The following is a 27,244-nucleotide window of genomic DNA, read 5'->3' as shown; positions in this document are numbered from 1 at the left end:
AGGACAGCTGGGGACACCGGGACCGCCGGTGACACCGGGACCGCCGGTGATCAGTGACGCCCAGGGCCATAGGGACCGCAGCGGAACCCCGGAGACACGGGCACACCGGGGGCGCAGAGGAGCCCCGGGCACATGGGCACACCAGGAGAGCAGAGGAGCCCCGGGGACACCGGGACCCAGAGGAGCCCCGGGCACACGGGCACACCAGGACCCAAAGGAGCCCCGGACACACGGGCACACCGGGATCCAGTGGAGCCCCGGGCACACACCGGGAGGGCAGAGGAGCCCCGGGGGCACCGGGACCCAGCGGAGCCCGGGGCACACCGGGACCCCAGAGGAGCCCCGGTCACACGGGCACACCGGGACCCAAAGGAGCCCCGGTCACACGGGCACACCGGGACCCAGCGGAGCCCGGGGCACACCGGGACCCCAGAGGAGCCCCGGTCACACGGGCACACCGGGCCCGGCGGTGACACCCGGGCCCCTCCGGCCCCGCCCCGTGCCGCGCGGGAGGGGGCGGGGCCTCCCGCTCGCCGCTCTCTGATTGGCCGGGCGGCCCCGATTGACGTGGGCGCCTGACCGGCGGGGCGGGCGCTTTGCGACGGCGGCGCTTGACGGCGGTGGCGGCGGCGGGTGCGGGTCCGGGCGGGGGCGGCCATGCTGCTCACCGTGTTCTGCCTGCGCCGCGACCGCTCCGAGATCACCTTCAACCTGCAGGTGGACGCTGACTTCGAGCTGCAGAACTTCCGCGCCCTTTGCGAGCTGGAGTCCGGCATCCCGGCGGCCGAGAGCCAGGTCAGGGCCTGCCCCCGCCCCGAGCGCCGGGGAGGGCCCGGCCGGGTCCCCCGGGCTGGCAGCGGCCGTGGCCACACGCCCCGCGGGGCCGGGTCCCGGGATCCGCCCCGGCCATCCGGAGTTGTTTGGGGTTGTTTGGGGCGGTGGGTCCCTCCCCTCGCGGACCTTTGGGGAGAAACGCCTCGCTTTTCCCTCAAAACCCGCTCGGGAGAGGGCTCCGAGCCCCCGGTGACTCGTGGCCCCTCCGGGAAAGGCTCGGTCCGCGCCCGCCGCGCAGCTGGAAGGGAGAAGATAATGTGGGTTTGTTTTGGTTTGTTTTGTGTTGAGGTTTCGGAGGAATTTGATGCTTCAGCGGGGCAGGAATCGGAGCGAGGGGAGCAGGAGTGGGAGCGAGGGGAAGGTGGTGGCCCGTGGTATCCTCAGACCCCCAGAAACGGGGCTGAAATGTTCGGGAAAGCGTTTATTTATCCCATCAAACCCCTGCCCGGTCTGGGGCGGAAAGGGCGCATTCAGTCTTTTCCTTTTTTCCACACAGGTGTGGGGGCCGAGCAGGCACGGCCGGGTGGTTTTCCCAGCAAACATCCCCCTCCAGCCGGGATCCAGGGCGCGGGGGAGGCTGCGTGGGGGCGGCTCTGGGCCATCTGTCTGCCTTTGCTCGTGGTTTGGGTCCCGTCCCGCGAGTTTGGCCGTTCCTCCCCGTTTGTCCTGGGCAGGGCGGTGTCGGCTCCTTTCCCCGGCGCCGGCCGTGCCTGGCAGAGTTTGTGGAGTTCGGCGGTGGTGGCTTTTGCTTCCCGAGCCTTTTCCCAGTCTAAATTAACGAAGTGTTTTTCCAGCCAAGCCAAGATTAGTCAGCGCTGGAGGAGCTGGTGCAGGGGCAGCCCTGGGGCTGGGGTGTCCCTCACCCAGCAGGTTCCCAGTGCTTGGCTTTCCCTCTGCCTCGTTTTCTGGAATGGGAGGTTGGTGGTGACACAGAAACAGTCTCAGAGCAGGGGCAGGGAATCAGGTAGGGTGAATTCTCCTTTAGGGAAAAAACTCTTGATTTTGGGCAGTGTAAAGGGAGAACCCCTCTCACACAACGGGTCACAGCCAGCAGTGAGCTCCCAGGTGTGGGGACAACCCTGCAGGGGGGACTCTGCTGTGGCTTCGACATCTCCGGGCATGAACTGGAGCATAAACTCCTGGCTGTCACCTTTGTCCCTTGTGTCATGGTGACCTGCAGCTCCGGGTCTGGTTTAGGGTAACGAGGGGTCACTTCTCTGTGTATTTTTGTCAGGAGTTTCCTTGTTTGAGTTTTCCCAGCCCAGCTGACCCGTTTGGGGTTTGGGTGCTGCCAGCCCCAGGCGAGGGGAGCAGCGCTGCGCTTTTGTAGCCACCTCTGCCTTCCTTCTGCTCATCCATCTGCCACCCGTGCATCATCCTGAGCCGCGTCGTGCCGTGCTTGCCACGCTGTTATTTATCACTCCTCCCTCTCCTCTTCCTGCCTGCTGTTTGTGAGGTGTTTTGAGGACCTTCAGTGGGGAGAACACGTTGGACATCAGGAGGAATTTCTTCACGGGAGGAGGGTGGTGAGGCCTTGGCAGGGGCTGCCCAGGGAGGTTTGGGATTCCCATCCCTGGAGGTGTCCAAGGAAGGCCTGGAGGTGGCACCCAGTGCTCTGGGCTGGGGACAAGGTGGGGATTGCACCTGATGATCTTGGAGGGCTTTTCCAGCCTCAGTGATTCTATGAGAAAGTTCTAAAGATACAAGTTATCAGAGGAGCAGCTCCTTGTGTGGATGGATTTTGCGCTGTTAAATCACAAATAGGCAGTTTTACATTTACCAAATTTGGCTGTTTTCTGCCCTTTTTTGTCACCCAAGGTGAGTGTTGCATTGGAGGCGCTGTGTTGGCACTAGAGAGGATGAATTTCATTGTAAGGGTCATGCAGGGTGGAGTAAACCACTCAGTATGTGGAGGAGGGTTAATCCCAGCCTTGTTCTCTGCTGGTTTGGGCAGTGAATTCCGGGTGCTGCACTTTGGGGTGGGGCAGGGAGCTGTGAGGTGTCCCAGGGACGCTGTGGGCACAGGTCTGAGATAACAGAGGCAGCTGCTGGTGGCTGTGGTGATAAGAGGAGCTGGGCAAGGCGAGGGGAAATAATCTGACTTTCCAGTCTCCTCCACACACCAAGGCCAGGGAAGAGGGGACAGGAGGCTCTCAGCAGAGCCACACTCTTCATTCCTTCCCCTCATTTATTTTCTCTGCGTGCCCTCCATCTGTGCCATGCTCAGGAATATTTGATGGCCCCAGGAGCTGGCGTGATTGATGGCTGCAGGTGGGACCCAGCACTCCTGGCTGGGGTTCCCTGCTCCACAGGAAGGTTCTACCCTCTGGCATTGTGCACAGTGAATCCATCGGTGCCTGCATCCCTGTCTGAGTCACCTCCAGAAGAACCCGTGTCTGGTGCCTGCCAGCCGGCAGAGCTGCCACCAACCAGACAATCAAAAGGCAGCAAAATCCAATCAGTTTGTTTTAAGACTGGGGCAGAATGGGTCAGGAGTGGATTAATCTGTGCTGCTAATGGACGTGGCGAATGCCAGGCGCTTAATTCATTGTCTGGGATGTAAGGCCGAACGCTCATAAATCCAATCCCAGCAAGATGACAGAGCTAAAGCCTCACTTAAACTGATTAACTCGTCTCTTCCAGAGTGGCTGCGCAGGGAATGTGCCATTTCAGATTTGGGTGTGCAGCTGGGATTTATGACACGCTGGCTGTCGCTGCGGCGGCACCGCCTCAGGCCGGTAACGTGAGAGGCTGTGGGCTCTGCCAGCACCACTGACCTGCTGGTGCCTGTGGGGTGGAGGCCACTCACTTTCAAATCGCTGCCCATGGGCCCTGGGAGGGGCCCGGGGTGTGAGGCAGCGCTGAGGCTGCACACTCTGTTGGAGGGGAGGAGGCAGGAAGCTCGTGCCTGGTTTCATCATGCATTTCCCCAAATCTCTGATTGCTGCCTCACAAGGTTCTGGTCATTTGTGTTCCTCCTGCCTTGTCTTGCCTTGCACTGCTGCTGCTGCTGGGTCTCCACTGCTGGGTGCCACAGGGAGAGTCTGTGTAAGATGTTGGAGTTGCTGGAGTGAAGCAGTGAAAGTCTGTAGTGTCAGCCAGACCTGAAGACAGGTAGTGATTGCTTTTTTTGACCTTGCTGGATCTGCTCCCTGTGATAGCATCAGGCAGAGCCACAGCCCAGCCCTGCCGGGACTGCGAAAGCTTCTCCCACGTGGCTCAGCCAGCCCCGACCTGTGGCAAACGTGTTGTTGCTGAACTGGCCTTTTCCAGCCCCAAAGAGACAAGGTTTGGCTAAACAAGGTGGTATTTGTGAAATCTGATCGTGTGCCTGAGGGGTTTAGGCCAAGTTCTCCATGCTCTGGGCTGCTGCCAGGGCAGGAGGTGGCTGGGCTGATCTTCCTGGTCTCGCTGTGCTCCAGCGACAGCACAGAAACCTTTGTGTTGCCAGGTACCATTTCTGGGAACTCCTCTTCAGCTTTAAGTTACATTCTGGGCTTTCCCACAACTTAGGGCCTCTGTAGGTGTTACAGGTCTGATGTTCATGGAAATGTTCCTTGGGGATTATTCACCTTTATCTCAGTGGTTTTATGTTTAGTCATGGACCCCTTGTTAAACCAGGTTATCAAAGTAGAAATGGATGTGACTCTGTGTTTTGTAGTCACAAGAAGTTAATTCTCTGCATGGACTGATGGCAGCGTTGGGAGCAGAGCCTTTGGGTGCTCTGGGTCTGGAGAGTTGCATCACTGGAGTGAACTGGAAAGCACTGAGCTAATGATTGAGGTCCCTGTAAAACTGGTTATTCTGGGGAGCTGTGTTGTGGCAAGAGGCAGAATGATGGATGTTGGGCTGGCTCATCCCTGGATCCACCTGGATTGGTGCTGCTGGCATGTCTGCAGTTGTCCAGGGTCAGTGGGGGCTGACTTGTGGCAGGGAATGCTGCAGAAAACACCTGTGGCTTGTGTAATCCTGGAGTTTGGAGTCTGAGAATGTGGACAGACAGTCCTGGTCAAGACTTGCTTCCCTCTAATGATTTTGGTCTCTGATCAAAGGAGACCAGCCCTTCTTTGTGGTGCCACAGCTGGATTTTGGCAAGACCAAGCCCGTGTTGTCCAACCAGGAATGTGTCGGGGCCCTGCTGTGCCTGAGGCCAGGCCTGTGAGGACATCACACCTTCCCTTCTGAGGCTTGAGATGGATCCACAGGATTTATTGGAATGGTTTTTTCTTCTCCTATAACAAAATAACGTCTTGCTTTCTGTTTTAACTTTGCTGGGTGCCTGGCGCAGATCGTTTATGCGGAGCGGCCGCTGACCGACAACAACAGGTCCTTGGCCTCCTATGGCCTGAAGGACGGGGACGTGGTGATCCTGCGCCAGAAGGAGACGGTGGAGCCGCGGCCCTCCATGCGCTTCCCAGGTGAGAAAGGCTCCGTGCCAGCTCTGCCTGAGCCTGCAGGGTTCATCAGCACCTGCCCAACACCAGCTCTGTCAGTGTCCTTTAGCGCCTTCTGCGCAAAGTGCTGAGGGGTGGAGGTGAGTCAGGGGGCTTGTAAATGACCCAGAGGGCTTCTGATGCAGTGTTTTGTTCTGAGGAATCCAACACCATTTTACTGTTCCTCTGAGGAAGTGTGGAAGCAGTGAGGAGGTGACTGGTTCAGAACAGGCTTGGTAAAGGTGTGTGAATTTCCTGCGACTGCCAGTTCCCTTCCTGCTGGATGTGATGGCTCAGACCCAGGAACAGCCTCTATGGACGTGTGTCCTGAACCTGTCCTGTGGCAGATTCCCTGAGAAGCCACATCTTGCCAAACCCAGTGGCTTAATTGTGTGCATGCCAAAGGCTCCTCTGGGAATGCCTGAGTGGAGCCCTGCACCTCTGTCCTGCCTTCCACAGCCGCTCCTAGCAAATCCCAGACATAAAATATCCCTAAAAAAGGTGCCACAGGCTCAGAAGGGTGTGGGAGCATTGCTGAGGTCCTCGTCCTGCTCAGCTGGAGGATGGGTACCTGCAATGCAGGTCTGCAGGAATGTTACTACTTTTTTTTTCCCCCTGCTTTTTTCTAACCCAAGAGACTCTGAAGTGCCTCAGAGCCAGTGGGTTTAGCCTTGTAGCCCCTCCATGAGGGATTCACGTTTGTGAAGCTGGGAATAACTAGTCAGCAAGTGCATTTCAGGGGATTAGAAATGGGGCAGACAGACGAGACCAGTTACATAAATACACCAGCGTTGCTAACCCAGTAACCCGGGGACGTGGCTGTGCTTCCATACGAACTGCTGCTCGTGCAGCATCGAGGGCAGCTCTTCCTTCCCGTGCTTCTCCCAGCAGAACTGCCGCCATGAGGCACCGACACCTGTGCCCTTCCTTTCAGGTCTGCCCAGGATCGATTTCAGCAGCATCGCGGTTCCCGGGACATCCGCGCAGCAGCCGCCGGGGCCGGCGCAGCGGCCGCGCCCCTCGCCGCCGGACGCGCCCTCCTTCCCGCAGGGCCTGGACAACCCGGCGCTGCTGCGGGAGATGCTGCTGGCCAACCCCCACGAGCTGTCCCTGCTCAAGGAGCGCAACCCGCCCCTGGCCGAGGCCTTGCTGAGCGGGGACCTCGGTGAGCTGCGCTTGGGGCTGGGCGGGGGCAGCCCCGGGTGTTAAACGGGTGTTAAACGAGCTGGGATGTGCTGCACGTTCCTTGGTGGTGCAGATAAAAGGTGCCACTTGGCAGCACTCAAGGGAGAGGTCCTCCATTTCTGGGTGTGTTTCTCCTGCTTGGCATCTTTAATATCCTTTTTAATATCTGCTACTCAGAAATATCAGAGGCACAGACAATTTGGATGTCTGTGAACACAAGTGACTCAGCTCCTGATTTTTACACTACGACAGTCCTTACTGCACATTTTCCAATAAAGGTGGTGTGTTTGCTGCATCCCACATCCTGCTGGGACTGAGCAGAGAGCAGCACACTCCAAACCCAGCTCTGTCCATAGTGATCTTGTGCTGTGGAAGTGAACTGCAGAAAGGAAGAGGGAAAAGAAAAGGAAATGGTGTCTTTTAGGAACTTTCTCAATAGAATAGTCATAAATGTATAAGTTTCTGTTAATCTGGAAGTGTCTGTGTGTCCTTCACTTCCTCTGTAGCTGATGTTGGTCCCTTGTTCTCCCTGGGGTGAAAGATTTGAACTCTGGTGTCCTTCAGGTGTGAAAAGAGAGGAGTTTTGGGCTGCAGTAGATGAGCTCCTGCACCTCTGCAGGATGTTTAGTTGGGAAATAAATCCTGTTGAGTGTGGAGAAATAAATTAAGAGAAGGAGCTTCTAGCAGGAGATTTTATCCACTCTCAGGGTTAGATCTGAGAACAGGGTTCTCTCTGTTAGAGGAAACCAGAGAGGAACTTCCATGGACGTTGTCAGCCTGTTCTGTTTTTAACTCTGCCTTTAGTTTGTCTCCAGAGCTGAAGCTTTCTTTGCACTCTCAGGCTTTTTCACACATCTTGCTGGGAGTTTTCCCCATCACCTTAAGCAGGGGTGCTGCCCTTGGCACAGGAAACCAGAGGTTAAGCCCAAGACACCCAGAACTGGCTCCTCTGCTGCTCTGCCTGGTCTGTGCACATCAAGCTTTGACCCAGATGTGCATTTTCAGTCCCAAACTGCCGCATTGGGCTGTCAGGAGGAAGTGGTTTGGGCTGGTTTTTCCTTGCTGTGCTGCACTGCTGCTACTGGCAGTGTTTGGGCACAGATCCAGCTCAGCTCCAGCTTGGATTCCCAAATATCTGCATAGATCCGTGCCCTGTGGCTGTGCTGGATGCAGGCACCTGCTGTACAGAAGCCTGATTTCAAAAATCCAACAGTCAAATATACCCAACGCCTCCCTGAGCACATAGCAGCCTTTGAGGCAGGGCTGCTTCCTGGGAGCAGCATCTCTGGAAGCAAACCCAAGCCTTCCCTGTGTGCAGACCTGCACAGACTGCCAAGTCCTTCTGGGGATGTACGTGATCCCATTCAAGTAGTAAAACATGGCCAGAGGCCATCTGGAAAGTGGGAATCTAAAAATTGTGATCTTAAAATGTGCATTTGGACCTGGGTAACACCTCCTGGTTCCAGTGGTAGGCATTCAGCTTTAGGGATTATGACCTCTGTTTTTGCTGTGTTCCTTGGGTTTGAAAGGAATTTTGTCATTTAAAAGCCACACATTAGCCTTTGTGTGGTTTTTAAATTTTTTTCCCTATAAAAATGAATGTGCCAGGAAATTTAGTTTGATTGTGCAGTGTTTGGGTAGGAACACGAGGAGAGTGAGCTCTGTCCAGTTGCTTCTCATCTCGGCAGGTTCCCAAGTTTGCCACTGATCCTCTGAGGTCCTTCCATGCTGCCCTCAGAGGAAGCTTTTTTCTTTGTGCTGCTGAGTCTATTCCTCAGCTGGCATCAAAAGAAGCATTTGCTGAGCCAGAATTTGATTTGCAAGAGTAATTTCCAGTAAAAAGCATTTCTTTATCTCCTTGTTCCCGCAGAGAAATTCACCAGGGTGTTGCTGGAGCAACAGCAGGACCGAGCCCGGCGCGAGCAGGAGAGGATCCGGCTCTATTCCGCTGACCCCTTTGACCTCGAGGCACAGGCCAAGATAGAAGAAGACATAAGGTAACAAACCAAAGTGCCTTGTAGGCATTGGGGTTCTCTCTGGGGAGAAAAAACTGCTCTGTGCTTCCATCCATGGTGTTTTTTCCTCAGAGAAGGCAGAATCTAAGCACATTCCTTGTACCGAGGAGTTTGTTTGCAGGGCAGTGCTCTGGGCCACCTTTGCACATGGGAAGGTTGGGATTTGGGAGCACGGAGGTGCACCCCATCCTTGAGATGTGTCCTGCTGAGATTAGAGTGTTGCTCCCTGTGAGGGTGGGAGGCCCTGGCAGAGGCTGCCCAGAGAAGCTGTGGCTTCTCCACATCTGTGACAGATGAGCTGTGGCACATCCCTGGAAGTGTTCAGGGCTGGACAGGGCTGGGAGCAACCTGGGATAGTGGAAGGTGTCCCTGCTCATGGCAGGGGGTGGCACTGGGTGGGCTTTAAGGTGTCTCCCAACCCAAACTGTTCTGGGACTGTGATACGAGGTGACAGCACTGTTGTCTGTGCTGTGTGTGTGTGATGTCTCAGGAGCTGCCTGAGCTGCTCCACTCTTGAGACTGGAGCACTTGTGGAAAGCACATCTCCCCTTGAGTCCAGTGCCTGGGGCTTATTTTGAACCCAAGAGCTGGGCTGGTGCTGTCTCCCAGCTGAGCTCTGCACAGCAACAGGGCATTGTTCTCCCAGCTGCCCTGAGATTTGGTTTTGCATCCTGCTAATTGTTCTGTGTCTGGCTAATTCACTGATGAGAGAAATGCATCCTGCTCATCAGCTCACTCCCTCTTGCTGCCTTCCAGATATAATTGTGTTGGGCTGAGTCTTGGTTTCTTAGCTGAGTGGTAAATCCTGGAGTCAGTTTTCCCCTGATAACAGTGTCTGGTACAGACCCGTTGTTGGTCAGAACCAGAATTCCCTGGTGGTAGGAGTGCTCTCACATCACAAGTGACAAGGTGTTGGTGCCAGATAAACACTCAGCAATGCAGAAAATAGATATTTGTAGGTAGTGAAACATTGCTCAGAGACACAGGAACGCTTCCCTTCTTCCTTAGATGAGGGACAGATAAAGAGGATGTGCCCAAGGTTCTGCAGCTGTTTGGGCTGAGCCATCCCCAGATTTCACATCCCACTCAGTGAAAAATGAAATGGCATCAGAATTGAAGCCTTTTTCCCTTTTTGGTGGGGATAAACCTGTTTTGGATGCAGTCACTACAGATACCCATCACTTACTTCCAAGATTATCCTCAGGCTGTGAGGGATTTCTTGAAGAACATTTTTTCTCTCGGCTTGAATTCGCACCAAGGGCTGGTGCTCGTGGTGGTTCTTTCTGCTATTTTGCTCACCTCCCTCCTTTGCTATGCCTGGAAAAGGAAAGATACCAGGGAAACCTGAGGATTTTAATGTTCAGCTGCTGTGTGGGATTCCAGTGTTGTAGCTATTGGCAACACCTCCATGCACCCTCGGCATGACTAATGGATCCACAGGTTTTTTGCTCTGAGTTCTCCAGGTTAACATGGACGTCAGGTTCCTGTTGGCAACACAAGGCTGTCAGGAGCTGAGGTGTGAGTTAGGCAGGGGTTGGAAGGGGCAGTGGCTGCTGGGGAGTGACTCAGTGTCTCTGGATTCACCTGAGATCATTCCTAGCAATCTTCAGCTCCCAGGTCTGTGTTTCACTAAGGAAGCAGCCTTTGCTGTGGTTTAAATGTGTCTTTGTAAGGTGAGCAGCAGCAGGTGGGATTTCCAGGTCAGTCTTGAATCAGAGGGATGTTACAAGGTCTGGGTAACAGAAATTTTGGTATTTCTCTCTCTTCTCCACAAAATTCAGGCAACAAAACATTGAAGAGAACATGACAATAGCGATGGAAGAGGCCCCCGAGAGCTTTGGGCAGGTGGTGATGCTCTACATCAACTGCAAAGTCAATGGACACCCCGTGAAAGCCTTTGTGGACTCAGGTGCTTTCTCCACACTCTCCATCACTGAGGGCAACAGCAAATATTCCAGTAGTTTTTCCAAAAGATCCTACAGTAAAGCACTGCATGACAAGATTTTGGAGCACTTTACTGAACCCTGAGCACAGCCTGGGCGAGCAGAGCAGATTGTTGGGAGAAGCAGGGTGGGAACACCCTGGATTAGGGATCCTGGGAGAGTTCCTGGGACTTCCATGCCTGGAAGGTCACTGTCATATGCGTGTGTCTGATCTCATTTTGCAGACAGGGGGATTTCACACGCCTTTAATGTGGTGGTTGCCATCCACATCCTGCAAGGGGAACTTCTTGGGGTTGTTCCATCCCTGCAGTAATGATCAGTGCTGACCCATGTGCGGGCAGCCAGGTCAGCAGAGTGGGATTCACAGGAAGCCTTTTGCCCTGGGGCGGGTGGGTTGGTTTCACAGCCACTGAGTGTCAGATCTTAAGCTCTTCCAGGAGAAAATAAAAGTTTGTGCTGAGCCATCAGGATTTAACACGAGTTCTGTTGTTGGTAGGTGCCCAGATGACCATCATGAGCCAAGCCTGTGCTGAAAGGTGTAACATCATGAGGCTGGTGGATCGGCGGTGGGCTGGCATTGCTAAGGGTGTTGGGACACAGAAAATCATTGGCAGGGTGCACTTAGGTAAGTACTGGGATTTTTTGGGGCAGCTTTAGCAGGGGTTTGGCTGCATTTCCTGCAATCTTGGCACTGAGGATTGGTGCTGTAATTGCTACGAGCAAAGTCAAAGTGCGTCTGCAATGTGTTTGTTTGTCTTGGGCACAGAACTCTGTCTCATTTAATGCTGTAACACTTGGGGGTGAGGGAGTCCCAGCTCCTGCACACATAGAGGACACGTTCTCTGGGGGCAAAACCCAAGGTGAACGTGAACCACCACGACCTTCCCTGTACAGGTGGCACTGCTGGGCTGGGTGAGCTACTCAGGAATGGCTCCCACACAGTGCAGTGTTTGCTGTTCCTTTGGAAAGAAAAGCCTCTGTGCTCTTGTGTAGCTTTTCTGGATGGAGGACACTGCCCTTATTAATGAAAAATCGATTCTGTTTGCTTTGCTGCTGCTTAGACTTGTGCTCTAATAAACTGTTTGTAGCCCCTCAAGCTTGGAGGGTCAGAGAAGTAGGACTGGAGGTTCTCAGGCACATCAGCTTTTAAAATAATTACTCTGGGACCAGGCAGGCCTGGCAGTCCTGGGGCTTGCACAGGGCCAGACTTTCTGTGACCAAAACGGTGCATCAGAGTGCTGGATTCAGATTCTCCCAGACCTTTCCCTTCCCAGGTGGAAGAGCAGAAAGCAGATTGTTGTGCTGTAGTGGGAACTTCTCTGCCTTGTGTTTCAGCTCAGGTGCAGATCGAAGGGGATTTCCTGGCGTGCTCCTTCTCAATCCTTGAAGAGCAGCCCATGGACATGCTCCTAGGACTGGATATGCTTAAGAGGCATCAGGTATCAAAACCTCTTCTGAAACAGTTACCTGGCTCTTGCAGGTGTAGTGAGAAATGCAACATAAATGCCTGGCCTGTGAATTCATAGGATTTTCCTGGGGAGAGCTGATGGTGGATTATCTTCCAGCCTGGAAGCACATCCATCATGGACAGCTCTAGGGTATCTGGCTGCTGCCTGGAGCTTTTTGCTCTGATCAAAGATGCTCTGAGCTTTCCAACAGAATGATTTATTACAAATTGAGTCAGACAGAGCCCTTTGGTTGGAGTTCCTACTCCTGGCCCACCCTTACCTGCTGTGAGCCGTTCTGTTGAACACAGATTGCCTGACCTCGTGTCTCCCTTTTTCCCTGGGAGCCTCCTGGCTCTCCGCAGGCCCTGACATGTGGATGCTCTCTTGCAGTGCTCCATTGATCTCAAGAAGAACGTGCTGGTGATTGGCACCACGGGCTCACAGACCTCCTTCCTGCCCGAGGGCGAGCTGCCCGAGTGCGCGCGGCTGGCGTACGGCGCGGGCCGCGACGACGTGCGGCCCGAGGACATCGCCGACCAGGAGCTCGCAGAGGCAATACAGAAATCTGTAGAGGAAGCAGGTACCAGCAGGAGCCCACTTGAAATAGGAATCTGTGCATTTTTTTCTGCTGCATGTCAGGATGTCTGTGAGCAGTTCCCCATTCCAGCTCCTGGGAGCAGCATGAGCCAGTAAAGGGTGGAGAGAAGGGGCTTTATTCTTGCTTGTGGCCTCTGAGTGCACTTCTCTCTTCCTTTCTGGGCTGCAAAACCTGCACAGAGACACTCAGGACTGTTAGCTGTTTATTTGGTGTTCACACTGCAGCTTCCCACCCGCTCTGCTTTCCTGGCCTTCAAGCTGTGGAGGTTAATGGTTGTCTGTGGCCAGGATCACATTTAGCACCCGGCAGGGATGTGGCTCAGCTGTGCTGCTGCTGCTGCAGCCTCGTGTGAGCACAGCTCTGGGGAGGCTCCCAAAACCCTGCTCTTATTGGCTGCACCACGTAAAAATAGAGCAGCTGTAGCAGTGACAAAAGTTCATGACAATTTTTAGAATTCGTGCTATTTCAGCATTTTTTCCTGGGATGGTGCTCGTGCCCTTGGAGGGGGAATTGCCTCCTTGCAGTTGCTCTGAAGTTCAAAAGCTGAATTCACATCCTCAGCCTTAAACATGACCTGCAAAGAGAACTTTCACTCTCCTGCAGTTTTGTTCCAGTGTCCCTGGAACCCAAATGCTGCACAGATGGCCACATGGAGTTCTGGTGGCTGCAAAACTGAGCAAAGTGATTTTATTTTCAGTCAAATAGCTGAAAGCTGAACTATGGGCCAAAACCAGTCTGAAACTCAAATTTTCTGTTCAACTCCTCCCTTAATTCAGCTTTTAGCTGAAGGGGAAACTCAATCTTTTCTCCCTGCTGTTCCAGAGAAGCTGTGAATACCTCAGGGTGTATTCCTTAAGCCTTTTCCAAAACTTTTAAAGATAACATTTTATATCCAAGAGTTCTCTAGAGACCTTTGAGTTTTACTGCTCATTTTTGCTCTGAAAGAACACAGTAAATTCTGCTTCCTACACACATGTAGAACTCTTTGCTGGGTCAGGTTTAAGCTGATCAAGTTGATTTCAGCATTTTTCTTGGTAATTTTTGAAGACTCTAGCGTGCCCGTATTTAAAATTGAAATGAGAAAAAAAGATTTAACCATCTATTATATGTATATTTATATATCTATTAGATACTAAAATTTATAATACTTAACTATATGGTTATTTAAATATAATTTAAATAACTATATTTAAATATATTGAATTTAAATATATTGAAATGCACTGAAATTTTTCTTTAACACCTTCCAGTTACTGTTTGACAACCCAAAGAGTGAGCAATTATTTACAAATAATGAAGTTGACAATATTAAGGGGAGCACAGAACTGCACTTGTTGCTCCTTTTGGCCAATTTTCTTCCATCCTAAGAATATAAGTTTCTAGAAGTGTAAAAAACCTCAGAAGGAAGGTCTGGCTTTAATGAATCAGTAAGAAATAGTTCAAATGTGTGACTTTTCTAGCCAAATTTGAATGTTTATTAACTGAAGTTGCAGCCAGCAGAGAGAAACACAAACATGGGTTTGACCTTGTGATGGGGTTTTGATGTCACTAAAGGTCAGGCTCAGGAGCTTGGGCTTTGGCTGTTCCCACAGCCTGGCAGGTGTAAATATTAGTTCTTTTCCTGTGAAACCTGGAGCCTGGTAGAGCCTGGGTTAGCTTTCAGAATACATTTCCACTTTGGATGAGGCTTTGCAGATATTATGGTTGGTTTGATTTAGTTCTCAGTTGAAAGAACTAAATAACAAGCAAACCTCAGCCCAAACTATGAGTCTTTACAATAAAAGCATTTTAGACAAGTTTTTTAAGCAGAAAAGTGCCTGAAATGACTTAAATCCAAGCTGCTTATGTACCACATATAGTTCTAAGGACCACGAGGCTTTGTTCAGGCTAGTCAGCACTCAGACACTTTCTGTTGATGCTGAGCCCTAGAGGAATGTAAGAGATTTATGGGAATAGGAAATCCATTTTTGTGTTCACTTAACGCCCACAGAACACTGAGGTACAGAACTAAACTGGCTCTTGTTCAGATTGATTGTGACAGTCCTGACAGTTCTAGACACAGTACTAGCCTCTGGCCCATAGGCTTTTGTTGGCTGTATCCTAAAATGTCAGCACATTCCTTCTTTCTCTCTTCCAAAACTTGAGTTGCTGCTAGGTGGTACCAAGAAAACCAAGAAAGGAAAAAACAGAAAACGGAAGAAGGACAGAAAGAGAATGTGATGCACCTCCAAAGAAGCTCAGCTCCCCACAACACGTGTGTTCTTTTATAACTGGAGGAATTTTTGCTGCCTTCCAGGAGATGGTACAACACAAATGGCTGCCTGCACCTGGAGGCTATTAAAGTGCTTGTTTTGAATGCACCTGGATTATCCTTGAGCTTTATTTAATCCCCTGAAGTCCACTTTAGGGAGCCTCATGATTTCTGTCAGCTGCTTTGCTGGTGGTTCAGCATCTATGGAAGGCAGCTGAGGTGGTGGTGGGGTTCACTGAGACCCAGGACCTCCACGTCCTTATTTACCTCTGAGGGCTTGATGCTCTTTTGTGCCAATTTCCCACCACTGGGGAACTCGTTGATCATGGAGGATTTACAAACCTGGCAGCAAAACTGGAGCTGCTCTGCTGAGGAGGAAGTGTAGCCAGGCAGTTCATCCCACACACACCTTTTCATCCAGGCAGCCTCAGTCCAAGTCACTGCCACCACAAACAGCTCAGGCTGTTCCTGGTACAGAGAGGAATTTATTTATCCCTGATAGTGCACTTTGTGGGGAAGAGTTTGTTCCTGGTTTTAGCTGCATCAATATCCCTGGTGGGGCTGGGACTCAGCTCCTGTGCCTGCCCCAGGAGAAGGATGACACTGAGGAGAGCTTGGTGGAAAACCAGCTCCTGCTGCTGCCTAAATGTAAATCCCTGATGTGTCTGATCATACCCTAATTAGTGATCCAGCAGGTCAAAAGACAGTTCTGCTTCCTCCCTGAAGGGTTGGTTTGGGAACAGAGAGCATGAATGTTATCATTCCACTTAGAAATAGAAAGGATCCCTCTGGTTTTCATCCATATCCTCTGTCACAAAGCTCTTTGCCACCCTTAGGAAAGATGAGCAGTGGGGTGGTGTCACAGCAGGTACTGCACTGGTTTTAGTTAACAGAGAATAAAAGGCTGAGGACAGAAAGGCAGATTTCTGCCATGGAATTGAAAGGGAATTGTGGCTGGAGGTGTAGGGATGTAAGCTGTGCCCCAGTACAACTGTAAAAAGAGACTCCAGGAAAACTGGTGGTGTGTGTTTAAGACCACTGAGGTTGGGAAGGGAAAGGGCAGCAAATCACAGAGCCTGGGTGTGTGATCCTGGGCAGACAGGGCTGTGGGGTCAGGACAGGCACTCCTGCAAAGGTCGTGTGAGTGATTTAATGAGCACAAGAGTGCTGATACATCAGCGAGATCCGACTGTCAGCAAGATAAGGTCACTTAATCTCCCCTGATAACCACAGCCAGTGTTTGGTGCTTCTGATAGTGATCTGCAATTCATCTGCTCTCTGTGAGGACAAGGAAGCAGCAAGCTGGGCTTGACTTTTGGGTCTTCTCCTTTGCTTTGCTCTTCCCAGCCTTGGACAACAGTTCTTTTGGAGGATTTCTTTCCCCCTACAATCTGTATGCTTCCCTTTTGCAGCCCACTGGTTCTTGGACACCTCCTCTCAGGTCTGATGGCACTGCTGGGAGCACAACCCAAGAACTGTGTTGCTATATCAGTTCCCATATCCCTGAAATGTGTCTCCTGAGTATCTCCAGGCAAAGGCAGAACAGACCAGTATGGCACTAGACACGTGTGTTATACTGTGTAGAGTTTACCAAGTGTCAGTATAACACAAATCACCCACAGACTGCTCTGTGGCACAGACAGTACAGAACAGCCTTTAAATTGTGCTCTGGCAGAGTTATTCTTGCCTTGATGTGCCAAATTTGCCAGGCAGAATCTTTCTGGGAGGCAGGAGCTGCTGCAGCCTCCATGCCATTGTGCTGGACAGTCAGGAGGGGAGCTGTGCAGGACTGTAACCATGCATGCTGTGTGCTCTGAATGCTAACACGAGTTTGGTGTGTTTGTTTCCTAATCCAAACAGAACGTCGGAAGCCTTGATGCATGTAGTGTGTGTTTACTGCAGCTGGAGTGGGCCACAGACCAGGTATTTAGAGCCACCCGTTCCAGTTTGTGCTGCCACGGTGCTTCTGCTGTGTCCTGACTGCTCCTTTCCTTCTGTCTTCCATAGAGAATAGTGACAAAGAAACTACCTCACTGGAAATGCCCTCATTACCAGCTTCTGATGGGTTTCAAAATCCAGTCCAGTCTTCAGGACTAAATTCCAAGATCTCTAATCCCACAAATCAGTTACTTGATCGTTCTGTCTCTGCCCCTGCTTCAATTTGCTCATCTGAATCCAGCCTTGCAGAGCCCATTGATCCTAGAGCCGTCAAGACTTCTGACTCTTCACCTGAACACCAGATAACCCCAGAAAAAGAACATGCTCTGGTATTACAGCATCATTCCAATAGCTCTTCCTTGGCAAATAATGACCCCTCTCTGCACACCGGAGATGGAACCTGCTCCAATCCAGCTTGCCTTTCACAGAAGACACTCAAAGAAACATTTAGTGCTGACATTTTAAAGGAATGTAATGCTAAAGAACAAGATCATGGTCAGGAACATCCTCTGGAAGTGACAAAAGTCCATTTGGATGACACTGCTACCAAGCACAGGCAGGATAAAGAGGTCTGTCTGTCTTCAAAGCAGGAGCAAAAACGTGAGCTTCCCACAGACCATCGGATGTGCAAAGAGCCAGAAAAGGAACATCTTGAGGAGCAAACTGAGACAACTAACCCAGAACCACCTTGCTGTGTTGGTGGGGTTGAGAAACCTGCTGTGGCAGAAGCCAAACAGCCAGAAAATCCTCCCATGGAAATGAGAGATGGACTGGAGAGAGCAAGTCTTTCCTGTGTGAAAGGGAGTATCCAGCTGTCAGCCTCCTGTAGCCATGTGCACGTGGAAGCCTCCATGGAAATAGATGCAGTGGAGCAGGCTGCAGCTGAAGCACAGAGCTCAGCAAGGCAGCAGAAGCAGCAGGCTGAGAACAGACGTATCTCCAACCTGAACCCGGAGGCCTTCTCCATGGAGGTGGAGTGGCTCAAGTGTCCATCCTTGAGTGATCCACTTCCCACCAGTGATGTCCTGCAGTCTGGAAGCACTAGTGAAATTCCTGCAGAGTCTCACGAGTTGGCTAATTTGGCAGCAGACAGCTCTTCCCCCTCCAGCACTCAACAGCTGGACACGGATGCAGGAAGACCTTCAGAAGAGCCATGCTTCCCTCTAGCATCAGCCTTGAAAGAGCTTCACAAACTCTTGGTTATCAGTCGGAAAGGAGAATGCAAGATCCTTGCCTCAGAAGAAGTCTCACAGCTGGAAATGGTTCAGAGAGAGCCAGCAGGGCAGCAGGAGGGACTTCTTGAAGGTGAGCAGAAAGGCTTGGATCCAGGCAGCCAGGAGCAGAGCTGTTCCTTCCCTGAGATGAGCTCTGAGGGTGGAGGAGCAGAGGGGAGCCAGCCTTGTGATTCTGGCAGAGAGCACATCAGCACCGGGCCCGTCAGTGCTGGGCAGCCTCTGCTTGGGGGAGATGCTTTAGAGAGGCAGAAGGGTTCAGGTAAGAGTGATGTGGTCGTGCTGAGTTCTGCAGCCACCCAGCAGAGCCCAGAGCAGAGGGAGGTTTTGGAAGGAGGTTCTCAGAGTGCACCTAGTCCAGCTTTGGAGCAGAGCAAGCCTGTTTCCTCCACACCTGCTTCGGGTGAAGGAGCACCACAGGATGCTCGGTGCCTGTTCACAGGAGCACCTGGGAGAAGTGGCAGTGCCACTCCTGCAGGCCCGTGGCCGCTGGGTGGGAGTGAGGAACCACCAGTGAGCCCCCCAGCTGCCTACACCAGACTGACCACAGGGCCTTCTCCACCCCCTGCTTTCCCTGTGGCTGATGTCGACCGGATCCTCGGTGCTGGTTTTACCCCACAGGAAGCTCTCCAGGCCTTGGAACAAGCAGGTGGAAATGCAGATCTTGCTCTTCTCATTTTGCTAGCCAAGAGCATCGTTGTTCCCACGTAACTGTGGAAGAGGGAGCTGACTGGGGGATCTTTTCTTCTACAGGAGTATCTCAATTACACATCACAATGGACGAGCAGAATGTTGAGCCAGATATTTTAAATTATTTGCAGCCAAAGTAACACATCTCTTCTGTTTCACTCGTTAGATTCGGGCTTTGAAAGGAAAGAAAACGTCCTTGCATTGTGTGGACAGGATAGCTTTTAATCATGCATACTGGATTAAAACTACTAGTTTTATTTAAATGTATGATTTTAGAATAACCTCCAATGCTACGAATAAAAAGCATCAGCCACTGCACTCACTGCCCTGTCCAGCACAAAGCAATTTGTGATGGGAATTGGCCACACGTGCACAGGAGGGGAGGTGCATACTGAGTCCAGTGTGGACTCTGGATGTGTTGCAGCTCCTTGGAACCCAACACCCAGCTGTTGAAATTATTCTGGCAGCTACTAAAGGTGTGTAGATGCTCTTGGATGTGTAAGGATTTTGCCAGAGGAGTGAGGGGGTTTTTTGGGAGAGTGGGTTTTCGTGTGTGCATGGGGAAGGATGATGCTTGTTTTTGCCAAACCCTTTTATGCTTTGATTTAGAGTTGGACTCAATGATTCTTGTGTGTCCCTTCCAACTCAGAATATTCTGTGATGCTCTTGGGCCAGTGTGTTCCAGTTTACAACATGGGGATAGAAGAAGGGAAGGGATAGAATTTGGTGCTACCAAAATTTATAAGATAGGTTTTAACTTATTTGGAGATGTGCTGGTATTAACTGTAGGGATGGGGGGGAGGGAAAAGGAGTATTTACATTTTTTTCTAGCCCTGCCCACATCATATTTTTCTTCACGCAAAAAGAACAAGCTCAACCAGTTTAAGGCTGAACCTTAATGATGAATTTGTGTAACAAACCAGCTGTGTGTTATGGCTCTCAATCTCCCCGTGCCCGGGGAGGAATGAACTTCATCTCAGTGGCTCCAAGCAGGGCTGTCATTGGAAGAAGGAAGAATCTGCTTTGCTGTGGTTTGTCTGGATGCCTGGGGTTGGTCAGCCTGGTGGCTGTGAATGCTGTGGCTGGGGGTGCTGACCTGGCAGCTCCTCAAGAGCCAGGGCTCCCCAGCAGGGGTCACAGAACAAATGCACTGACGTGGCTTCTGCGTTACAACCATCGTGGCCTTCTGGGATGTCTCTGGTGAGTCACCTGAGTGGTAAGGCCTCACCAAGGCTGTGCTCTGAGCCCTTTCCAGATGCTTTTTTGAGGGGGGAGAACTACTTTGGGATGCTCTGCAAAGCCCCAAAACTCTGTCAGGGCTGGGGAAGGGAAAGGAAGGTGTGGCTGAAGCAAAATTTTAAGTAGGAGCTTTGATTCAGTCCCACTTGCAAATCTCAGAAGTGGCTTTGTGTTAGATGTTTGTCTTGAACTTGACATGTTGAGCTAAACCTGGAGTGATGGCTGAGCAGCACCAGACACATTTTTGTTCATGGCTTCCATGTAGTCTTGTGGTTGTCTCAGGCCTGTGTCCTGGTGTCTGTGTTCCCTGTTGCTTGAGCAGGTCTCCTATGTGTGTGTTGGGCTGTTTTTAAGCAGGTGACATTTAAAAACAACACTGATGTGGTTTCATCTGTCACCTCACAGGAGTTTGTGCTGTCATTGAGTGCTGGTGTCAGATTTGCCTCAGACACTTGGGCAGCCAGGAGATCCTCTGGAGTAATGAAGGGATTTAAGGCATTCTGCTGTCAAATGGAGTTTCTCCATGAGCTGGGACAGTACCATCCAGACCTGGAGCTCCCAGGCAGGTTTGACTTACATCCCTCTGCTTGTGATGCCAGCAGCAGGCACTGCTCCATGTGGGAAGCAGTGCTTGGCTGTCTGGAGCAGCATCCAGTGATTCACTTGAGGCTCTGCTCAAAATGAGTTACTGGGGCCAGGCTGCAGCTTTCTCATCTTCACTGGGCAGGTGATAGAGTTACCCCTGCCAAAGGTTTGGTTTAATATTCTCCTTGCAAATGAGCACCTCAGATCAGCAGAAGCCCCTCTGTGAAGGGCAAGCTTGGGCTGGTACAGGAGTACAGTGTCAGCAGGTCTCTCTAGAAGCCTTAGGAAAAAGGATCTATCAGACCCATTCCTGTCTGCATCTGGTTCACCATCAGAAGCAGCAGCAATGAGACTCCCAGATCCAGAGCGACTTCAGATGGCTGAATCTGCTCCTGATTGACACTGCAGGGCTTGGTGAGGTGGCCCTGGGAGCAAAGTAACAGGAGCCAGGGGCAGGTTGGCTCTCTTGGATGCGGGAGAGCTGACCTGCACCCTTTGCCTGTGGGTGGATGTACTGCCAGCTGCTTGGAGCAGCAGATGTTGGCTACTCAGTGTTGGCCACTCAGTGTTAGCCCCTTGTATCAGTCTCTCTGTTTTAGAAGCTGTTGCTCAGCTGGCCCAAGTGGTGCTGCTCTGCACCAAGCTGGTGACAGGCTCTGCTCTCATGGCCATGCTGACTTAGGCTGTGCATACAGAATTTATGCTATAAAAGCTTTAGAGCATCAGCCAATCTGCTTCAATGCTCACTTTTATTCCTTGTCAAATATAAGTTTTGAATCCCACCCTTCTGCCAAAGCTGTATGGAAGCATTTATCCATAGTGCTAGAATTCCGTGGGTAACTCTCCCCAAACTGCTAGAAACAAACCCTGACTCTCAACTGATAAATATTTCTAAAACTCTTTTATCAAGTAGGTCCAAGCCTGGTGATTTAAATCTCTTCATTTTCAAGCCTTGCTTTGAGTGAATGGCTATGTGCTGCTAAATTAGTGATTAATTTTTTTAGGAGCAAGATCTAGTATAAAACTGGGGCAGTGGTGAGTACTTCAGGTCAAAATAAAATGTAATAGAATGTGTGTTTAGCGAACGCTGTCTGAAAGTTGTCTTTGTTTCAACGTGTGTCCTCTCTGCTGCATGCACATCCTCTGTTCAGCTGTCCCTTTGCTGGTCCCTGTGCTGACCTGGCCCACAGAGTGGCAGTATTTATAGGAAAGGAGGGATGGCAGAGTGCTGTGGCTTATTGGCTACAGCAGGGGATAGAAGTACCACCAACAGCTGTTCATGTTTCCAAGGAGCCAGGTACTCCAGCCTAAAATCAGGCACTTCATCTTTCCCCCCTCCTCATTAACCACTGCTGCAGTGTCCTATTGTCACATCACTTAACAAAGGGATTTCACCACAGCAGTCCAGCTCTTGAGAGTAAAGCAGTGCTCAGAAGCTGCTTTGTAAAGCTGCCAGCACCATGTGGGTCTGTAGAGCTTCTTTCTGGGTGTGCCCTGGAACCACTCCTGGTTTCTGAGGTTTACTTTTTTTCCTTAAAAATACTGAATTAATTCACTTGGCCTCTTGGTGACTGTACACAAGGCCACACGTGAACACAGGGGTGATGTTTAGTGGAATCCCAACATGTGGAAGTTTCTGGGGCATGGGTAGTTCTGACAAAAGGAGGGAATATTCCTGGTGACTGTCCCTGGCATATTTACCTGCTGCAGGACAGAGCTGAGCTATGCTGTTACTGTGACAATCTCTGCCTTCTTGCTGTGTATGTTTAACTTTCTATGTAGACACTCGGTCTCCAGGACTGTTAACGTTGTATATCCTCCATGTTCCCCTCTTCCATGTCTCCCTCTTGCTGTCTCCTCTTCTCAGAAGTAGCAATATTTAAGTGTACTTGCTGAATGCTCAACTTCAGATCAGTTTTCTATAAAACTATGCCATTGACGAACAAAAGGAGGAGCAGGTCCTAGAGGTTTCTTCACCAGACTTGGACTTCCTGCCAAATGGCTCCCCAGAACTCTAACAGAAATTCAAAGAGGAGAAATCCAGAGGTATTTCTGCCTGCCTCTCTCGGAAGTCAGCTTGGGAAACGAGGTCAGTTTCATGTACATCATTCCCCTCTGAGCGCTCGAGATTCTTCCTGCACTGTGTAGACGAGGCTTAGTCCATGATCCAGAGCGCAGCAGTTTGGGTCACACTTTGACTGATGCTTCAGAGTTTTACAGACTCACTTAGGGAACTTGAGGGAATCAATACTCAGGAATCCTAAAGCTGGTTGCGTTTTGTGTCATTGACTCTTGTGGGCTGAACACGCTGCGGCCTCGCGGGCGGCTGAAGAGAGGAGTGGGTGTGTCATCAGTGGGATGTGGTTCTGCCCAAAGTAATACACACTTGATTCTTTTTTGATTTTTTTAATATTGGGGGACTGTTTATCAACAAATTATGTGTAAAAAATTTGATATTTAAAAAAAAAAAGAATAAACACTTTATCATAATGTTGCTTGGTTGGTCTGTCTGTATTTTTGAGGTTAGCAGCTCTGCACTCAAATCCTTGACTGCCTTTTTTCCCAAAGCAAGTGGATTTTCTGGAACATAAATGCTGCCATTTTGAATAGAATGAGTAGAAATCTGTGGGTAAAATTATTCCAGTTGGGAGGGCCTGAGAACAGACTTACGAAATTCCTGTATTCCCTTTCTTTGGGGATGTGCTGTTGGGTCCTTTGTGGAGGACTTGGAAAAGCATCAGAGTAAACATAAAATGTAGCACTAGGCCATGGCACTGTCTGCTGGGAAATTGAATGGGACACTCCTTGTCTCCTACCTGAATACCTCACTTCCAGCCCAGTTAGCAGATGGAGATTTATTTTTCTGGAGCTGGAAGCTAATTTCTTGGGACATTAAAAAAAATTGGCATTTAAAGCTCTGGAAAGCTCATTAGAGTTTTAGTTAGAAATGGCTTTTTTGAAGTCCTATTCTCTTAGTGTCACATAGTAGAACAGGTTTTAGCAGGGAGGCATAGAGGATATTCCTCCTCTGAAACCTGGGCCATAGTCACTAACCCTAAGGTCCTCTCATGGAGGAGCAGTTCCTTTTTCAGACCTAGAAAAATTTCCACTTTTCCTTGTAACAGCACTGAGGTTTTGGCCATTTTAAATCCCTGCTAACCAGAGCAGTGGGTGCTGGTGCCAGGTGACAGACACAAACACAATGGGTTATGATTCAGTGACCGTGGCAAACTGGGCAGTGGTTTCCTCCTCACGTGCTCAGAGCTCTGCACGTGATGCTGGTGTCACCGTTAGAGCCAAGTGAGGTCATTAATTATCATGCAAACCCCATTTTGAATTCAGCTCTCAGGGTGGGAAAAGGGAAGGTTTGATGTGTGGGCTGCTACAGCCTCATTGTACATTGGCCAAAGGATTGCTGCGATTTCTTCTGCTGGGAGATGATTTAAGGATTGAATGCTCTGGTTCAAAACTACTTTGAGCACTTGGGCCTTGTATGTTCTGCTTGATGAACATGGTTTTATTTTGGTAATGTGTAAAAATTATGATTAATGGCACAGTTATGTTCATGTTTAGGATTGTCGCAGTCTGAATTGGCCTGATGTCCCGAAGCTTAACAGGGTTAGGTTGTGGCTGCCCCTGGATCCCTGGCAGTGTCCAAGGCCAGGCTGGATGGGGTCTGGAGCAGCCTGGGACAGTGGAAGGTGTCCCTGCCATGGCAGGGGTGGAATGGGATGAGCTTTAAGGTCCCTTCACCCAAACCATTCTGGGATTCCATGAATGGGGGCATTGGCACCCTGAAATCTGCAGCCTTTATATGGCCAAGAGAGGGTCAGGCCCTGTCCATTAAATGTGGACTCCAAGTTGGTGTTTTGGTTATCTTACGTTATCCTTGGTTATCTTTTATGGGCCTTTAGGAGTAGAGGTCTCCTAAAAACTTCCTGCAGAGGTCTGGAGTTTAAAAATAACAGCTGAAGGTTTTTTGAGCAGTCACGTGGATGCAGCAGCTGCATTAAGAGCAGGAGTGGGATGCAGAGAGGTGAGTGTTCCTTCATGCAATTTCCTGCCTCAGAATAGTTCAAGGAATGGTCAGCAGAAGGAACACAAGTGAGCCATTGCTCAGGAATTCTGCAGTGCCTCCCATCAGCCCCTGCCCAGCCCCTCTGCACTCCCATGTCTGAGCACGTGCTTGGTGTGGCTTTGCCAAGGGAACCACTTTTTGGGCCAGTTTGTCACCAGAATGGGATTTGGGAAATCCTGCTGGCCCACCTGGATTTTGATTGACTGTGTCCTTACATTGATTATCTGCTGTGCCTCATTCCCTGGGGGTACACTGGGGGTGCCAGGACCCCCGGAAGTGTAATCACTAGACTGTGACATAATTACCTCCAGCAACCACATGTGCTAATTACAAGGTGCTGTGAGCTTGCCAATAAAGCACTGAGTCAAACACAAGGATGTGAGTGGTTGGTGACTGAAATCCCTCCCAAGAGCCACTGCCAAAGGAATGTCTGGTTCCCAGTCTCTGTGTTAACAAATGGAAATGGGAAGGAGTTTAAAACCAAACCACTTGTGCCTGTAGAAATGGAGGTGTGCTCACAGGGCTAACAGTTGACTTCTCCTTATAACTCAGCAGTTTCTTCCATGGTTTTCCTAATACTAATTTTATTTTTCCTCCTGGAATCCATACTGCAATTCCTGAAGTGTTCCCTGTGCCTCTTTAATTTCCCCCTGGATCACTGGCAGCATTACTGAGGTGCCCTATGACTGCACTGGTATCTTGGGAGTATCTTGCATGTAACACACCTTGCTGCAGGGGGTGATTCCCCTCAGTGACTCGCTCTGTGCTTCCTCACTCTCCATCCATGACAAGCACCTGATGGCTCTTCTGGGGATCACGTTCTCCATGCCAACTTCGGGCTGCAAATATTGAGCAAAGAGTTAAAAATCTCTTGGGAAGAGGGTGGGAAGCAACCCAACGTGTGGTGGGAGTGGGATGGATCCTCCCAAGCTGTTCTAAGGAGAATGGGAGCTGTCTAAATACTGGGAGTGGGGAATTTTCCATGTAAATCCATAATTGTGTGGTGGGTGCTTTAAGGGATTATAACCAACTTGTTTTACACAAAGTAAAACAAATACTTGGGGCATTTAAAACATTCAGGAAAACACTGGGACACCAGGAAGTCTGTTCTACCATAGAATCCCAGAGTGGTTTGGGTTGGAAGGGACCTTAAAGCTCACTCCAACCCCCATGGGATTGATTATACAGGTGTAAATGCTGCACCTGGTGCCTCCAGAGCAAGGAGGAATGCAAATGCCCGTACCTGCTGGTGCTGTACAGCTTGTTTGCCTTATACTTTATGCTTTAAATCCTAAAATTCACCAGTAAAAGAGAAACTGGTGTGGGGGTTCTGTTGGGCTGCTTTACAAGCAGCTGACTTTAGTCTTTCCAGTGACTTGTTGGGGATCAGGCTTCAGAATTTGCTCCATTCCCCCCTCCCCTTCAGGAGGAGAGACTCACCTTCCTCCCCACATGCCAAGACAAGCTCTGATCCTTGGGATCCTCTTTAATGCAATGTTTCTGCATCTCCAGAGCCTGGTGGGGAGCTGGGAAAATGTTTTTGTTTGGCTCAGTTCTAACCCATGCACTCTTCCCTTCCCTTCCCTTCCCTTCCCTTCCCTTCCCTTCCCTTCCCTTCCCTTCCCTTCCCTTCCCTTCCCTTCCCTTCCCTTCCCTTCCCTTCCCTTCCCTTCCCTTCCCTTCCCTTCCCTTCCCTTCCCTTCCCTTCCCTTCCCTTCCCTTCCCCAAAGCTGTTAAACTGGCTGGGCCATCCCTGCAGGGAAAGAGCAGGCTTGGCCTGCTGTGGTTTTTCCATCCAAGCCCTTTCCTTCCCTGCCAGCAGGTTATTTATGGAGGAAGGGGTGGGAATGGCAGGGAATGCGCTCCTGGAAGCTGCGGGCTTTCATATTTTTTAATTGCTTTTACTTTCAGTTCCATTTTCAGTTACCAGGGTCGGGTGATGCAGGCGCTAGGCCAGCCCCAAGTCACAACCCTTCACCTCAGCCTCAGGTTTTATTTATAATTTATCTTAAGCCTTTTCATCAACTCCTGTCTCTGTCCTGTGATAGCAAGTGGGGCTTGTACTTGAAGTTTTTAGTAACTTTTCCCATCAATGGAGGCTTGGGATGGAACAACAATGTGGCTGATTTTGGATCCATGGTGCCACCAGCACAGGGACCCCAGGAAAGAGCTGGATCCTCCATTTCAGGTTGGTGGAGCAGAACTGAAGGAAGCACTGCTGAAGCCTGAGGTGGTGGGGTGCCATATGGATCCCCCATTTTTTCCTCACCACTGATAATTTCCTTTGAGGCCAGCACCCCAAAGTGCAGCAAAGCTGCAGACTGGGCCCTGGCTCGGAGGGCTGGTGAGCACCTCACATCTCCAAACTCACCGTGTGTCCACTCAGAAGGCACCAGCACTGTCCCCTCCTGTCGCCCTGGACTGTGAGGGAATCCACTCCTCTTATCTCCCTCACATCCTCCCTGCTGTGGAAGAACCAATGCCACCCTCTCCTGTGTCCCCTCACTGTGTCATGGCAGTCTCCCAAATGCTACTGTCCCTCACTGACGTCAGGGCCACGACAGACCCAAGGTCCCTCATGCCCCTCAGTGTTCCCAGTGCCATCTGCCCTCATGCCCCTCAGTGTCCCCAGTGCCGTCTCCCCCCACATCCCCGTACTAATCCCAGGGCTGTGACTGAGCCAGTGCCACCTCCCTCCGTGCCCTCACTGTCGTCAACATCATGTCCCCTCAGTGAGCCCCGACTGTGAGGAACCCAGTCCCACCTTCCCTCACT

General features: G+C 50.8%; 1 protein-coding gene and 1 long non-coding RNA gene across 5 annotated transcripts; one reads left to right on the top strand and one right to left on the bottom strand.

Annotated features, from left to right (window-relative positions):
* Positions 1 to 607: 607 nt before the first annotated feature.
* On the top strand, positions 608 to 22,881 carry LOC135285045 (protein DDI1 homolog 2). Of its 4 annotated transcripts, XM_064396975.1 has the most exons (10): positions 610 to 795; positions 5,123 to 5,252; positions 6,202 to 6,432; positions 8,323 to 8,449; positions 10,249 to 10,376; positions 10,907 to 11,035; positions 11,746 to 11,849; positions 12,249 to 12,438; positions 16,568 to 16,630; positions 16,715 to 16,889. In XM_064396975.1, exons 1-9 carry the CDS (start codon positions 658 to 660, stop codon positions 16,582 to 16,584), a joined length of 1,194 nt encoding a protein of 397 aa, XP_064253045.1. In that variant the 5' UTR covers positions 610 to 657; the 3' UTR covers positions 16,585 to 16,630; positions 16,715 to 16,889. The 4 variants fall into 4 exon arrangements, with proteins under 4 accessions (XP_064253042.1, XP_064253044.1, XP_064253045.1 ...); XM_064396972.1 differs by lacking the exons at positions 16,568 to 16,630; positions 16,715 to 16,889 and adding an exon at positions 14,602 to 14,816 and having other exon boundaries at positions 608 to 795; XM_064396974.1 differs by lacking the exons at positions 16,568 to 16,630; positions 16,715 to 16,889 and adding an exon at positions 14,612 to 14,816 and having other exon boundaries at positions 609 to 795.
* Positions 22,882 to 24,552: 1,671 nt separating this feature from the next.
* On the bottom strand, positions 24,553 to 27,211 carry LOC135285050 (uncharacterized). The gene is made up of 3 exons (XR_010350057.1): positions 26,841 to 27,211; positions 25,910 to 25,995; positions 24,553 to 25,308 (listed from the first exon to the last, which is right to left on the bottom strand). It is a non-coding gene; the product is annotated as an uncharacterized LOC135285050 (long non-coding RNA).
* Between the last annotated feature and the right edge of the window lie 33 nt (positions 27,212 to 27,244).

The sequence above is a fragment of the Passer domesticus genome, chromosome 22 (genome assembly GCF_036417665.1).
Source record: "Passer domesticus isolate bPasDom1 chromosome 22, bPasDom1.hap1, whole genome shotgun sequence".
In the NCBI taxonomy this organism is placed as follows: domain Eukaryota; kingdom Metazoa; phylum Chordata; class Aves; order Passeriformes; family Passeridae; genus Passer; species Passer domesticus.
The sequence above is the reverse complement of the archived record's forward strand: the minus strand, read 5'-3'. Positions and strand labels throughout refer to the sequence as shown.